Source organism: Bombus flavifrons, chromosome 9 (assembly GCF_040668555.2).
Source record: "Bombus flavifrons isolate JBK064 chromosome 9, iyBomFlav1_principal, whole genome shotgun sequence".
NCBI lineage: Eukaryota > Metazoa > Arthropoda > Insecta > Hymenoptera > Apidae > Bombus > Bombus flavifrons.
In genome coordinates, this window is record NC_138450.1 from 12,616,216 (window position 1) to 12,632,501 (window position 16,286).

At 36.4% G+C, this 16,286-nt stretch overlaps 1 protein-coding gene across 1 annotated transcript; it reads left to right on the forward strand.

The window, feature by feature from the left end:
• The first annotated feature begins 13,745 nt into the window (after positions 1 to 13,745).
• Positions 13,746 to 16,157, forward strand: eIF5 (eukaryotic translation initiation factor 5). The gene is made up of 3 exons (XM_069121018.1): positions 13,746 to 15,192; positions 15,275 to 15,460; positions 15,544 to 16,157. Exons 1-3 carry the CDS (start codon positions 14,137 to 14,139, stop codon positions 15,664 to 15,666), a joined length of 1,365 nt encoding a protein of 454 aa, XP_068977119.1. The 5' UTR covers positions 13,746 to 14,136; the 3' UTR covers positions 15,667 to 16,157.
• Positions 16,158 to 16,286: the final 129 nt, after the last annotated feature.

Here is a 16,286-nt window from a genome sequence, read left to right on the forward strand (position 1 = left end):
TGTTCTCTCACCAACCTTTCACTTCTGATAAACAAGGTTAAATTTTAAATCACCAAAAGAAAACATTATATACGTTGAGAAAGATCATGGAGCTCGATACGCGTGAAGGCGGTCAACGCTAGTTTCTAATGTTAGGATCACGAGAAAGAAACGGAAAGTCTGACCTTGTCGTAAGATACAGTACGTGCAAAAATAGTCCACACGCTAGATATGGCGCACCGGAAGTTCCGTGTGCTTGTATGAATTAGCATAGAACTATGTTTCGTTGCGTCATTTTCGGGGATGCCCGAAATCGCAGTTGCTTGATCGACGCCGTTCTTCACGTTCCGCCTACTTCCTGTCATCTCAGCCTCACTCCCAACGATCGAATATTCCTGCAAAAATTTTACGCACGTCCACGTCCGAGTATTCTTCTTCAAATGGATCGTTTAAAAAATTGTTTTCTTCCTATTCTTCGCCTTTCTTAATTCGTATCCGATGTATTAGGTTGTCCGAAATGTTTCTTTCGTTTTATAAGGAAATAATAGACGCACGATGTTTCTTGTTTTATATTAGTTTATTGAATTATGCACGAACATGATAATAGAAACAGAACGAAATGGATCAATAAAGTAATATAAAATAGAAACTGTTGTTCATCTATCGTCACCTTCTGAAACGAAAGAAACTTTTTGGACAAACTAATTATATTATACAACATGCTATTAATTAACTAAATGATAGATGTATTTGTTTTTTGGTTAAATTAATTCTAACGCTAGAAACGAGTGGTTGGTTCGGTTATAAATTTTTGACAAATTGTTCATTTCCTTTAGAGGTTTCGTAATGCGTACGTATTATCTTATCTTCCACGGAGGAAGAGTATTATTACGATAGAGTGTCGTAAGAAACGCGCGAAAGCGATAAATGGCGATAGGATTTTTAAGAAGATTTTTTGCAAAAGAGAAATTGATTACGAAGTGCTTCGATTGGATAACCGGTCTTTTCACAGAATGAAGAAGCATAATATTTCATTTTGGGGGAAAGGAGGGAAAGTGGAATAAAAATATTCTAAAAAGCATTCATTTGTTCGTTAAAATATATTTCCTTTGGTTAGATGCTATCTAAGATTTCTGTACTTGTTCCACGTGACATTTCACGTATCGTGGAAATTATTTTCTTCACTTTGCCCCTGCGCGATTAATATTTTTTTATTTCAAATGTTTTATACGCGTTACATCATGCAAACGTATAAACGTAAAATATTTTGTATAGCTATCGATTGTTAAAACGACATTTCATATGAGTCACTCTCAGATCCGAAGATAATATCGTTTATGAATCACCATATAAAAACAGGATGGGATACCATGTAACTCGAAACATATATACAAAGAATATCGTATCATTCCCCTTGTTGATTCAAAGTAGAATTTGCAAATATCCTGTCTGCGAATCATGTACTAATTACAATCTAACACTGTATGTGAAACATCCTGTATAAACAGAATACGTTACACAATTCAACGTAGGAATACGATGTAACGCTACATATAATCTACCTTATGTGGATTGTCCTCTATGTGTTACCATATAGATCGTGCTATACAGTCTATGTAGTTTATTCTGTACAAATAAAACACTAGATGTAATCCATTTTACACGAATGTCCTTAGACATATACGGTAGAACGTTTTACGTGGATCACTCTGTAAACACGGAGTACGTTATACAATTCACGATGCAATCGCAAAACACTACAGAAACGCATAGAATAACATGCAAACTGTGCTGCGATTGTACTGCAAGCTGTTGAGGTCACGAGTGGCAAGATTTACTTCTACGTCTCATAATGGCTATTCTATCTTTCCAGATTTCAATTAGTAGACGATTGCTAGACGGATAAGTTACAATAATCGTTTAGCACCACGTAATTTAGAAGTTACATATAAGTAGCATATTATCTACATTCTTGAAATATTATTTCACCTATTTATTATACTTTTTTTATTTATTCTTTCGATAATAATGAATTCAGTGATAGCAATTGTCATTTTGTGGATTTAAAATTGATTCTTACGATGCAAATGGAAAACAAGTTCAATCTTGAACCTTGTTATGCGGATACAGAATTCTCTACTCATCCAACGAATATGAATCGTCCTGTATGTACATTACAGTGAATGTATTAATTTAGTAAGTGTATACGTTAATTTGATAAGTAACTGTAATCATAGACAGTGATATTTTTACTAGTAGAAGTATACTGGTATAGTTTAAAAAGTAAGCGGATATATTTACAAGGAATGAAGAAGTTATACGCTTTCACCGTAATGTAGTGCATCATTGACACTTTTACTTCCTCTCGTCACTTTTCCATTTTTCCAATCGAATATCATACTTCGCTAAACTCGAACGCGTTCAACGATTTTTCCCCTTTATCAGTTCGATTAATTCGGAATTTGCATGAGCTCGATGTGAGTCACGATCAAACGCCTAAAACCGCGCGCGTGCGCCCACGATAACAGGCGAAACTGTATCAGCGGTAATGAAACGTTCGAGCGTCATTGCAGGTCGAAGGGAACGAAATTTGCATAAGGAGAGCCGCATGCCGTGTTTTATCGCCGCGAATCTGTCTCGGCCGCAATATGTCTTCCCGCGACGAGTCGCGTACGATCTAGCCTTGCCTGAAACGTATCGGTGGAAATCGATCGTTACCAGAAAATGCATAATGCATATCCGTCAGTTCGCTGGATAATAAACGGTCCGCAGAATGCATAACCGCGTGATCTGTTGCACGAACAAGCGGTAATTTTTCGTCGTGCGTGAAAAATGGAGAACCGGACTCGTTGATGGACATTTTCAGCAATCTTATTGCGTTTATTACCATTTAGTGTCGTGCTGTCTTGGATAATTCATCATAGGACGATCCAGAGACTTGTGAGATTCGAAGTATTTAATTAGACGCGATAGAAATTTAATTCCCATATGCAATGACTTTTTATTGATTTTTATGAATATTTGCAGAACGATTGCTAGGAATTCAGTATGGTTTACGATTTCTCGTTTCCCTGTAATATATTTCTATTAGGCGGTTATCCCATGAATATGCAAAGCGACCGATATATTCTACGTTATGAAAAGGAGGCTTCTTATAACAGAAATCCAAATTCCTTTGAAATCCGTAATTTACTGGAGCAAGATTTCTCGTTATCGTTTGTCGAGCCCTAATCAAGCGGTTAGTTGTGATCAATAGAAGCAGCTAACGTTTTCCTCCTATCCTGGAGAGGAAATACAATGCACAGTGGTCCTGGTAACCAAGGATCGCGGTTATTAGGTTTGGCCCAAGATTATTCGGTTACTATAGAAATTCCATATGGTTTGACCGAAGCATTTCATTAATTATTCTGTCGTTCACCGTATCTCGTAATTGTAAACACAGTCTAAAAATTTTAACTCTTATATAATTACGAAAGAAAAATATCTTACTTGACTTTGTTTTTCCGATGGATATAATCTATTGTTTTGGACAGAGGAAATATTTCGTTCCTTATCATGTTAACCTGTAAAAATATATAACACAGTGTACAAAAATTGAAAGTTCTTGTATAATTTTATTCTGCTTCTATCCTACATAGTATTCGATCAAATTTTTGCTACATCTTCAATCTGATTCTCCACATTTTTTTTGTATTTATTATTTTGGTTGTATTTCACATTTTAATCAGATGGAGAGCATATTCTGAGTAATATTACTGTTACGTGATGAAAATCGGATATTACTGTTTCCATTAAACCTACATTATGGTTGAGGAACCATTCTGTGCTTATCCAATTTAATCATGAAGCTATCCTACATTAAATCAGGAGTATGATATTATCATCGCAATTTGATCAATAGTTTTTTAACAAATTCACTTAAGGTACATTCAAAATATACAAAGTACACTAATGTTACTAGCTATTCTCTGTCCAACCAAGAACATGACGTAACTAGATTTTAATTCAAGTAAATCTCAGCCCACTAATAAACTTTCTGTATATGCCACAAACGAGAATCTGGTTAATTTATTCTGATCCGCTTAATAAGATCTAAGACCGAACCTAACCTCAAACTTCTTTCTTGCTTAACCAAAACTATTACCGATATTATCGATTCGAGTTTCAACCCTCTCAACATTTCAACTAATTCCACATAATGCATCCCATAGAATCGACCAGTACAACAATCCTCACAGATCGCTACATGTCAAACCTAACCTAAAAATTTCTTTCTATTATTCCTATATCTCTTATTATTCTACGATGGAAAAATATCTCGTCCCATTCCTCGTATCCCAATTTTCTTATTTTCCTCTCATAATCGGTCAAACGCAGGTGAGAATACTCCAGGAAGCATGATTCGCGAACGTGTGGATCTGAACCTAACCTAAAAATTCTCAATCTCCTATCATTCTGTGATACAAAAATATTATATTCCATCTTCCACGCGTGTCGATCGACTGATTCTCTTACCCTCGTCGCATAACCAGTCGAAACACGCGAGGGAACTCCAGGAAGCTTGGACTCAGCAGCGCGGTCCTCGTGGCGAAAGATCGTCGAGGTCTGACCTTGCCTGACGCGCGTAATCGTAGCAGAAATTCCTCGTCGGGGTTCGTTACGTCCAGATCGGGGCAAGTTTCGATCAATATACGGCGTATCCTCGGCCGGAGGACGCGTGCGCGCCTCGTCAGGCCGATCCGGGTGCCGCGAGCGAGCGAACGCGCACGACGAGGATGACTCGAGTTACGACAGCCGGCAGAAAGCACTCGTCCAACACGCGTGTCGTTCGCAATACGTCGTGTCGTAACGCGTATCTAAATTCACGTATAATAATAATCCCTCGATCGTAACGATAATAATTGACCAATTTACGCGAGACTACGCAGGATCGAGCGTTTTTTCTCGGGCTACCAAACGGAAACCGGCCAGTTAAACTCTTCCTCTGTCAAACTCTCCCTACCTCTGGCGAGAGTCTCGAGGAGGATATAGGGACGACTCGACCACCAGCAGCTGCAGCCACGGTCGCAAATCACGACTTATGCGTCTGTACCGAGCAGGTAAAGATCCTCCAGGCCCTGCTACGCCTCCGCACCCGCTCGATACTCGTTCCTGGGGGCTCAGGCTGTTCGTTGCCTCTGCAGGAGGATCTTTTTTCTCTCGATGCTTCTTTCGACATCTTTCGGACACTGGATCATTGCTCGAGATCTTTTTACTTTGATTCTTTAAGACGTGGTGTTTAGTATCTATAGGTGTGTAAGAAGGTTGGGTTTGGTGATAAGGTTGGACTTGGTTTAACATCCGTAGAGCAAAAGGTGCTGTTTTTCGAAACTTTTGGAGAATCAGAATCGGATTCTTCTAAACTAGTGGTGTTTTAGGTAGATGCGACAATTTTGCGTTTCGTGATTTGAAATGTGAGAAGGTTGGGTTGGACTTGGTTTGAAATCTACAAAGTGTAAGATGATTTTTTCAAACCTTTCGAGGGACCAAAATTGCATTCTATTTGATCGGCAGTGTTTAAGGTAGATGTGAAAAGGTGGCATTTGGTGAAAATGCGAGAAAGTTGGATTTGATGAATTTTGATGAAGAGGTTGGACTCAGTTTGAAATGCATGGCATTACAGTAGGTACTTTGGAACGTGAAGTCATAATTGATGTCGTGTGGTAGCTTTTCGTTCATTGATCCGAGATCTTTTGAACTGCGTAGCGTGCGTTGACGTGGCCTCTTTCTCATTGTATCGTTCCGATTCTTGGTATATATCGGAGAGTAATCGAAAATTGGATTGAATTTAATAATTCTGTGATTATGAATAGATTTTATACCATCTTTCTTGAATATCTTAATTTAGTCTGTGATTTCTTTAATTTTGTTGGAAGTTTGCATCAATGATTACTGCTTTTCAGTGTTCTAGCCGTAAAATTCCATACATCGAATATTTTTTGAAATTCTTTTAAAAAGACTTTGTCAATTAGACTCCCAATTTACACAGATGTAATGCTCAGATGTGGTAACTTTCAATTATTGCAATAGCAAATTTTTATTTAGGGAGAAATTTTGATCTTGTTGCTTTAATTTATAATTAATTAACACAAATGACTCTTAACTATTATACTAACAAATTTTCGTCCATTCGCGGTCTTCTAAATCCTAAACAAATCCATCTCGAAATTTTTTACAAACAATGATTCGACCTAAACGTCTTGAAACACTGTCTCGGCACTGACGATTTTTCCAAACTGCTATGCCGTATCCTTAAACTTTCGGAGAGGTAGAAAAATCATCGCCAAATGCTTAATCTTGAAACAATGACATAGCTACGATTACCTACTAATCGCCATCGTGGTTTCCATTCATCCGGGTCTTCCGGGTCTCTTCTCCTCTTCAGTGCCACCTCCTACGAGCAGCGTAACGTGCATTGACGTGGCCTCTTTGCGCATTCTGTGACACGATGCAACGTGACCGTGCGCACCGGCTCTCTGGTATTTCAATCTCCATATTCCACCACGAGGTTCATCTACGCGATATACGCAGATTACTATCTGAATATCATATTATCAAACGTATATCGCCAACAGGGTGAATTTCATCTTATCGTGCCACCGATGGGAGTGGTTTCGCACATTTTCGCGTCGATGAAATTGCGTGATAAATGATGGCGATCGCATCAGTTTCTGTGATACCGTGTTCTCTTCGTTCATTCTCTTGCCGCGTGTTAGATAACTTTTTTCCCTTGTAGCTCGAACATTTTTTTATATTATACGATTATATATCGTACGATTTTTTTATATTATCGACCAGCACACTTTTACGGTGCAACTTTTTGAGATAAAAGGACAGATTATACATATTTGTCGATTTATTTATATCGTGGTCTTCCTTTTTCCATATTTTATCGGTTATAATTATTGTTGGTGTGGCGAGTACAATGCGTTAATTTTTGTGATTTTCTATTCTATGATTTTGTGTGGGAGATGATTAATCTTTTTCGTTTCTAAGCTATGTTTTACTCATTATCTAGGAAATTGTGTGTGGGTACTAATAACGATTTTAGTCGTCGTTTTATCGTTAAAGTGCGTAATGCTAGTGACCTGGTAGTATCTCCTGTTTTCTATATTTATTCTGTTATGAAATATTTTATCTAGAATAATTTTCCACATTAACGTAGTTCGATCGTTAGAACATCTAACGCCGATGACCTACATAGTCTTCTATTTTCTATATTTTCTCCATTTATCTACAATACTTTGCTATATTGCTCTAGTTTTATCATTACAATGTGTAATGCCAATGTTCCGCATAATTATTGCTCCGTTAACCTCATCAGTACGAGACGCTTAAATATGCGTCCAAATTTCCTCTTGTTCTTTAATCGATCACAGATTCATAATTCATCCAACCTCTGCTCGAGAACAACTATCCAATCATTTTTTCAATCTTCTCAATGATTGCCTTCCATGGTTTGGAATTCGAAAGATTCTCTTGACGAAAGCCGAAGAATCGGTGAATGCGAGGGTTGACTGTCTAAGAATCAGTTCACGAGGAGATGTTTTTATCGATCTGTTTCGATCAGGTGTCTTTTGGTTCGCCGACTGATAGCTTGGGGAATAAACAATTGCCACTAGAGGCGCGGGTCGAAGGAAGTGGGTGAACGTGACGTCCCTTTGAGCTGTTCCTTCTGGGTTAAAAATGTTAAAATATCTGGCTCCTCTTTATATACCCGCTGTGCCCCTCCGTATGTCCCGTTTATTACACGCGTAAACCGTACGAAGATTGTTATAGACATTGAACACTACAGTTGAATTCCATTCGTCAGAATAAATTTGTATTTAATATATACAATAATTAACTCTTCGTTGGTATTATTGGTGGAAACCTGGGATCAAATGAATTACAGTGTTATAATTTTATAGCCTAACAGCTACATTGATGTGCAAAAATCTAGAATCACATAATTTTTTCATTTTATATTCCAAAGGCAGCATCTTAAAAAATTTTAACTAATATTATATATTTATAATAGACATAGTACTTTCGTATTTGATATTAATTAAAATTCTCTCAGGTATTGCGTTTGGAACATAAAGAAAAATCCATTCAGCTGGACATTTTTTCCACATCGCCGTAGCTCTTGCGCTCCAGACATGATTCTATCACTTTAATTTTGCTTCGGAAGCAAATATATTTTTGCATTCTTTATATTTTTACATAGAGTAATATACATTGTGTAGTTCGGCTATTATCCTCTAGACAGTATTACATTTTTGCATATTATATACGCTCTTCGTATTTTTAAATATTTCCGTATATATGTGAATTTTCTATAAATTCACAATTATAGCCTAGCTATTGCACCATTGTAATGTTTACTATTGTAATAATTTGTCTGACCATGTAATTGGTGTAATTGCTATTCGCCATACGCGTGCACGAAATTCTCTTTCTATAGAGATGAGAGAGAAGCTCATTTGACAGCTCGACTAGTATTATATTGATAAATGGTTATTGATACGAAGCATCGCGGTTAGAATTCTAAGCCGTTATTTTATGCCGCGTGCTGGACATCGGACCGCTCGATACACACGAGTGCCTGAATATTTTAAGAGGATGATAAAGTTCAAGAAGGTATTCAATTCTGAGGCATTTGGAATTTTACTTGAAAAATATTTTTTTCTTTTTTTTTTTAGATTTTTAATCCACCATCATATAAAATCATTAAATCATAAAATCATAAATTATTTTATCTTCTACTAAATATAGGAACGAAATTTTATTACACTTTGTTACTATTTATGACGTTTTTTTATTAAACAAGGAAATACAATGAATAGGGAAAAATCAGAATCGATCATATGAAATCTATCGAACAACTGGAATAAATATTTTTTTAATCTTTTTGCTACATAAAAGTAGAAGAGGAGAATTGTTATATCTTGTTGTATTGTATTATTGCTGTATTTCATATTAAATGAAAAAACAAAATTCATTACATTTTATCATATTTTTATTAATTTCTATTGATCGTATTTTATATTGATTGCAGAATTTATATAAATATCATCATTGATATCGGTGAATGATACCGGAATGTACAGAATGTCGCGTTTGGTTTGTACGAATTTATTCGATTTGCGAATTCGATTCCTTTGTGTGATTAATTCTCTCGTTATAAATACATGTCATTGTGAATATCTATCTGTAGCTACTGGACATCGAACATTATAGCAATAATTATTTTATGATAACGATTATTTATCTGATAGATTATCGATGCACTTGAAACACTCCAGTTTGTCGTACTGCGTTTTTATATTATCGAAATGAAAAGATTAAATCTCGTAATCAGTTATATATGATATTTTATATATCGAACGTTACATTTCTATAAGGTTACATTTTATTGAAATGTTAATATAACATTACATCATACTAACATAACACGGTATAAAATTATATAAAAATCAAGTCACTTTCGCATTTGTATGTTATCGCAACTTTATAATTCAATCTATGATTACAACTAAATATTTGAATCAAACAACTCTTAAGAAATGTAGAACACAGGAGGTGAAATTTTTAATTTGAGGATACTGTGGAAAAGCTAAACTTTGATAGACGAATTTGTGTCTTATATGTTCAGATACTATGATCAGTACCATTTTTGTAGATAATATAGACTAGTATTATTGTCCTGTGTATTTTATAATGTTCTATTGTATTTCCCTTATTTTTCGAAAAAATATTACAGTTGTAGCATTTTTCCACATTTCCACTTAATTTATTACCGTAGCTGGATATTGCAATCTGCTGTTATAAATTTCAATATCCGTTCCATCATAGTAACTTTCTATCATAATTTTACACTCCAATCCATTGTTGCAACTTGCTATTTCAGCTTAGCATTTCAATTTCACATTTCAACACTTTTGCTCGATGACATAATACAACGATAACAAGCACTTTCACGTACACCATTCTGCGACTTTTCCTTCGCCATTATCATGCTATTTAATTCGCAACTTCTCTTGGAAAATACAAATTTGTCGTACAATATAAAACCATTACATTGGAACGCATCCCCTACGGTCCATTGGCTGCGCGGATACAAAGTTAAATATAAATTGGAGAAGAAAATCGTAAATGAAAATTCAAGAATAATACGACATTTCGTTCACCATTTTACGGATCTGTAAAGATTTCGAAGCAAGGAGAAGCATAATCAACGCGAGAATTAATTCTCCGTAATCGCAATACGAAATAAAAGGTTTCATTGTAAATTTCCGCGTTACGTTGCTTCGCAATTGGAGCGTACACGGGCGAAATAACTTTGCTCGTCGTGGAAGACTTCCATGAAACGTTCGCGTTACTGTTTATCGTTCTACGAGGTTTAAATTATTAACTTTCGGTCAAGTCTTCTGCAGAATATCGATCAGATCATATCCCACGTCCTGTGTATCGTTTACTATATTCCACTCTCTGTTTCCTCTTTTCCCGCATTCTAAATCAAATAATCAATTTTCCTAAACCCACTTCCTATATCCTATTATCACAAACGCATTACGAGTTACATAACAATTACAAGGGAAAACAAATTTATTTTTGAGTGGGAAAAAATATATTTGACGAGAAAGAAATCGTCACTTCTCAGAAAAGAAATTTGAAATGCAATACTTCGTGTGGTACACCCTATATATACGTAACCGGAAGCGTGGTTACGGAGTTACGAGCCATGTCTGGCTTCTTGTCGACAATGATCGCGTCGATATTACGGTTAATACGCAACCACGATTGTTTTCTATCGGTTTCTTGTTTTACGTGACAGAAGGATTATCCGTGCAGCTTTCGAAATCTCAAACGTAAATCTCGCCAGAACGTTAGAATGTCATTTCCATTTCGAAGTAGAAATATTACTCATCATTTCGATAGAAATACAATATTATATTATCAAGCTGCGAATGTTTAAAACTGAAGATTCAAAGATGCATATGATGCACATGATATGCAAAAATATATAAAATACCCAAAGTACAGCGATCGTTGTAATATTTAATAGGCGAAGTAAATTGAAACTTACGGTCTACTTATCGCTAGTATTTAAAAAGGAAAAAATTGCTACGATAAGACGCGTAATATTTATAAGAAAAACATCTATAAAAGAAAACAAGGAGAATTGTTGAAGAAAAATATTTTAAAGAATTTCACGATAAATCTTTGCTATCTTTAGTACAAACTTTTCAAAGAAAATTGATCATAAATTAGAAAAAAGAAACGCGACGTTGAAAGAACGAAGATTGCAGAATATTTATGCAGAACATTTGCGGGGAGTTTAATTCAGTATACGTATCACGATGGAAAAATCCGAGCTCGACGTCAAATATCGTGGCCTGATTTTCGGGTCAAACCGTGTAGCCAATTTGACTGTATGAGAAATTGAAGTATAGATTGGTTGCCGTGTAGGTTTACGTAACACGCCTGTGCTTATCGTATAAATCGTAATTGTATCTGTAATTCGATCGCAGTTACGTTAATGCCCGTTATATACAATAGAAGAATCGTATTAATGCACGTAAGATCTCGGGGAAATCTTGGTGTTATTCAAGTAATCACGTGATATAAACATTTGTTTCATTAGAGAACAACCAGAGTAGAATTACAATGATGGATTATCGTTACTCCGCACGCGAAAAAATGTCTGTTTAATTTTATTATCTTGGCGCAGAAATTCGACGATTCGTTAAGCCGAATTTACACTGGTTCAGTTTGTAGAAACACAGCGGAAGAACGCTGCTTTCGGCGGATGGAACGAGGATGATAAATTCGGTTTCAGACACTTTGTTTAATAATAAGTAAAAATTAGGATCAAGAGTAAAACCTATAAATTCAAGTCGAGATATTTAATTATTTAATTATTCAATCATCAATAAAGTAGAAATGTTTTACAATATTTAACATGTATAAAGAATAAAAATTGAGTAATATACCCCGTTATTCCTCTCAAAGCATTCACCAAACTTAATTTTCTAACTCAATACTTTTCAATTTCTTCGATATCTTGTGGGATACATTTTACGCTACATGTTCCAGTGATTTGCACAATATTCTTTTGCGATTTATTACACAAAGGAAATATATTAAATTGTAATTTTTCATATTTTTCTAAAATATACGTATCCTATATATTGCTACACGTTTAAATTTCTCATAAATGCATCAACATCTGCAATCTACTAATAATATTAGTTCAGTCGCGTAGCTTTCCACAAGTCATGTGACGTGATAAAAGGATAATTAAAAAATTCTGTACTCGAATGATAAATTTTTCCATTAAATATACTATCGCCGCCAACGCGAGCTGGTGCAGAAAACACTTCAAAAACGAGTGGATCCATATCCCGTTATCCTCAATCGTCTTTTGTCATACTTCGTCGTTCAGTTGTTTCATTTTTGACCGACGATGCTCATCGAAGGATCCTCGTGGCGTCGTTTCCGGTACTCATACCTCGAGACGTTCCTCTTTTCCGACCAGGTCCGCGTGTGATTTTCGCTATCATGATTTTCGCATGGTCGATCACCTCCGAACATCGGCTGGACGATCGTTAAATCGCCGCGAACTAAATGATATTAAAACACCAAGCAAAATTCACGAACGATCGACAAAGAAATCTCACGCACAAATGATCCTCGAGCCATATGTTGAAAATCATCCTCCGATGTTCTTATTTTGCGAACGGTTTTAGTAGGCCCGACTCTTTCCATGTCTGCGAGGCGTCCCACGTCTTCTTCGGGTTGAGATGATTTGGCTGATTGAACGTAGGTTCGTTTTTAGTCGTCTTTGATGGTGAAAAGAAAGAGGGGGAGGGGAGAGTATATTTTTGATGGTAATAATTGAGGTAATCCTTAAAATATTAATTTTCAATTTCAAGTGGCTGATTTTTATTAGGTTTCCTTTGATATTAATAAATGGATATGGTGAGCCGTTATGTTAATATTTGACGGTAGCTGACGTTTTGTTACTTCATCCAGCTTCCGAGAAAAGATATTATTCTGTACAATTGAGTGGTCAAATTGGAATTATAAAATATAAAATATATTATATTAATGTTTATATTGTATTGTATTAAATGCATAAAATGTAAATTAAATAAGTTTAGAACTTAGAGATTGCTTTTCTTCTACAGCAAATGATTAATTGGTTTTTGTTTAATTTCAGAAACATTCAGGATATCATCCAGAGGGAAAGGATCGGTGTACAGCAAAGGCGGCGGTAGTAGGACATTGTCCAAGCGATTTCTAAAAGGCAACATCATCACTTTCGACCGGTCTAATCGTTCGTTACGAGCCACTTGTGAATTAACCACACCAACCTTGTACCCAGGCTTTCTTAGGGGCACAAGCAACGGACAGGCAGCGTGTATGATCATTGAAGACTATCCCCCTCTGCCCACCAAACCGAGGCAATATTTGCATCAAGATACCACCCAACGATTTCTAAATCATTTAGTCCTGCCTAAGCACAGGACCTCAAAATTTTCCAGGTTAATATTTAGGGTAATAAATCGTATAGACATTAGCTCATTAGTCATAAGAGACATTATTAGTCTCTTTAGACATGATCTGAATTTATGAAAATTATTACATTATATACAATTCGATTCAAAGATTGAGTTTTCAATACGTATTTTAATTTTTAGTAATAGGCATCGGAAGCTACAGCCGTTCAGAGAAACGTGACTGGCGTCAGCGGGTAGTGCGGCACACGTTACCGCAGACAACGAAAATCACCCTGACTCGATACGTAACGAGCTACCATCGGGTAGCCATTGCCTGGCAACGTCGCTGCACAGCAATCAAACTGCCGCTGGAAAACGTGGAAAGTAGATCCAGGAGGACGAGGACGAAAACGTTACCTACTTGAACGTCAAAAGATTAGGAGCCAGGAGATCCAGAGAGAACAAGAGTCACCGACCGAACGAAGCTTGGTAGCTTTCAACAGTCTGACACTCGCGTCACCACTTGCCGACAGCTCGTTTTCACAACGACGTCTCGTCAGAAATTGCTGTTGTCGCTCGGAAGGGACATTAATTTAGCAAGGAGCAAGAGACGGAAACATCATCAATCACCATGGGGAGTGTCAATGTAAACCGTAATGTCAGCGATGCGTTTTACCGCTATAAAATGCCACGGATCCAAGCCAAAGTGGAGGGCAAGGGAAATGGTATCAAGACCGTCATCGTGAATATGGTCGATGTCGCCAAAGCGATTGGGAGACCTGCTACCTATCCTACCAAATACTTCGGCTGTGAGCTTGGAGCGCAGACCCAATTCGATTTCAAAAACGAAAGATTCATTGTAAATGGATCGCACGATGCTTCGAAATTACAAGATCTGTTGGATGGATTCATCCGCAAATATGTATTATGCCCGGCTTGCGATAATCCCGAAACCGAGCTGATGGTCAGCTCGAAAAAAGGAACCATTTCGCAAGGATGTAAAGCATGCGGCTATCACGGACTATTAGAAAGTAATCATAAATTGAATACCTATATCTTGAAAAATCCACCGAGCTTGAATCCTGCTGTTCAAGGCAGCTCTTTAACTGAGGGTAAACGCGGTAAACGTTCGAAACGTACGAACGGTGAAACAACTACCACTACAACCACTGCTACTGCTAATGGTGATCGATCTGGTTCTCCGGAGAACGATACCAGCACCACCGACATCGTGGTCGAGGCTCCTGAAAAGATGGCGGACGAGAACGGAGATGACGATAATTGGGCAGTCGACGTGTCGGAGGAGGCAGTTAGAGCCCGTTTGCAGGACTTAACAGATGGGGCAAAGGGAATGACTATTAGCGATGATCTCGATAAGACTGAAAAAGAAAGGATGGATATGTTTTATAAATTAGTTAAATGTCGTCGCGATGCTGGGCAATTGGATAACCATAAAGAGCTGATTGCAGAGGCTGAACGTTTAGAGATCAAGACAAAAGCACCATTGATTTTGGCGGAATTACTCTTCGATCAGAATATTGCTGCTCAAGCCAAAAAGTATCGAGTACTTCTCCTTCGTTTTACCCACGATGATATCAAGGCACAGAAATATTTAATTAGAGGAATCGAACAAGTGATAGCCCTCCATAAAGATGCTTTGATGCCGAAAGTACCTGGCATTCTGAAGGTAAGACAAATTGCTGACATAAATTCTTCGGTAATTGTTATGAGTATATGTTTTAATTAATAGACTTTGTTTATTGTTTTAGCTCTTTTACGATGCTGATATTTTGGAAGAAAAAGCTTTGTTCGAATGGTCGAACAAGGTGACTAAAAAATATGTATCAAAAGATTTATCCCAAGAAATTCACGATAAAGCTGCACCGTTTTTAACCTGGTTACAAGAAGCAGAAGAGGAAGATTCTGAACCAGAAGAAGAAGACGACGATTTAGAGGTAAATGTTTGTTTCGTAAATAACTTATATTTCTATACAATTCCAAATTACACATATAAACTATATATTTGTTTCTGTTATAGATTGAATATGACGATAGAGCCAAACAGTCGCTAAAACCACAACAGTCACCGCCTATACAGAAGCCTGCTGTAGTCAATGAAGACTCGGATGATGAGGATGATTTTGATATTGATGCCATTTAAAAAAAAAAAAAAAAAAAACGACAAGATGCTCAGATGTCGGACATAAAAGATAGACAAAAAACGACAGAAAAATATATGTCCGATAAACGATCATTTCTCACACGATACAAAGAGTCGCAATGCAATCTCTTATTATAATATAGCATTTTGTTATTTTAGGCCAAGGAGTGATTATAAATGCCATTACACGTATGAGAAATTTTAACTGTTCTCAAGTTAGCAATATTTATCTGTACGGTAATACTTTTAATTGTTTTTAATAAGGCGATTACGAATTAATCTATATCATTATTCTTAATTATTGAGAGGTTTTAAAAAGAAATGAAAACGAACGATGCTTCCATACATTGATATGCATCTCTTTTAGAAGAAAAAAAAATATTGATAGTTCTCTGCCGTTATTGGGAAGTTGGCCTGCTAAAAACGTTCTCTATTGTATCTATTTACTATTCAAATAATAATTATTCAAATAAATATGGTTTACCGCAATATATCAAGTTCTTTCTTATTTCCAAAGCATTTCCTCCATTTGAAAAGCATATGTATGTATATAGTATGAATAAGCAATGAAGTAAAAATAGGTATAATGAATGATGGCCTAGTTAGTCATCATTACTTGC

Coding starts and splice junctions, on each gene's coding strand:
- eIF5 (XM_069121018.1), top strand. CDS start 14,137: ATGGGGAGTGTCAATGTAAACCGTAATGTCAGCGATGCGTTTTACCGC. Junction 15,193..15,274: donor AAGTACCTGGCATTCTGAAG/GTAAGACAAATT, acceptor TTATTGTTTTAG/CTCTTTTACGATGCTGATAT. Junction 15,461..15,543: donor AAGAAGACGACGATTTAGAG/GTAAATGTTTGT, acceptor TTTCTGTTATAG/ATTGAATATGACGATAGAGC.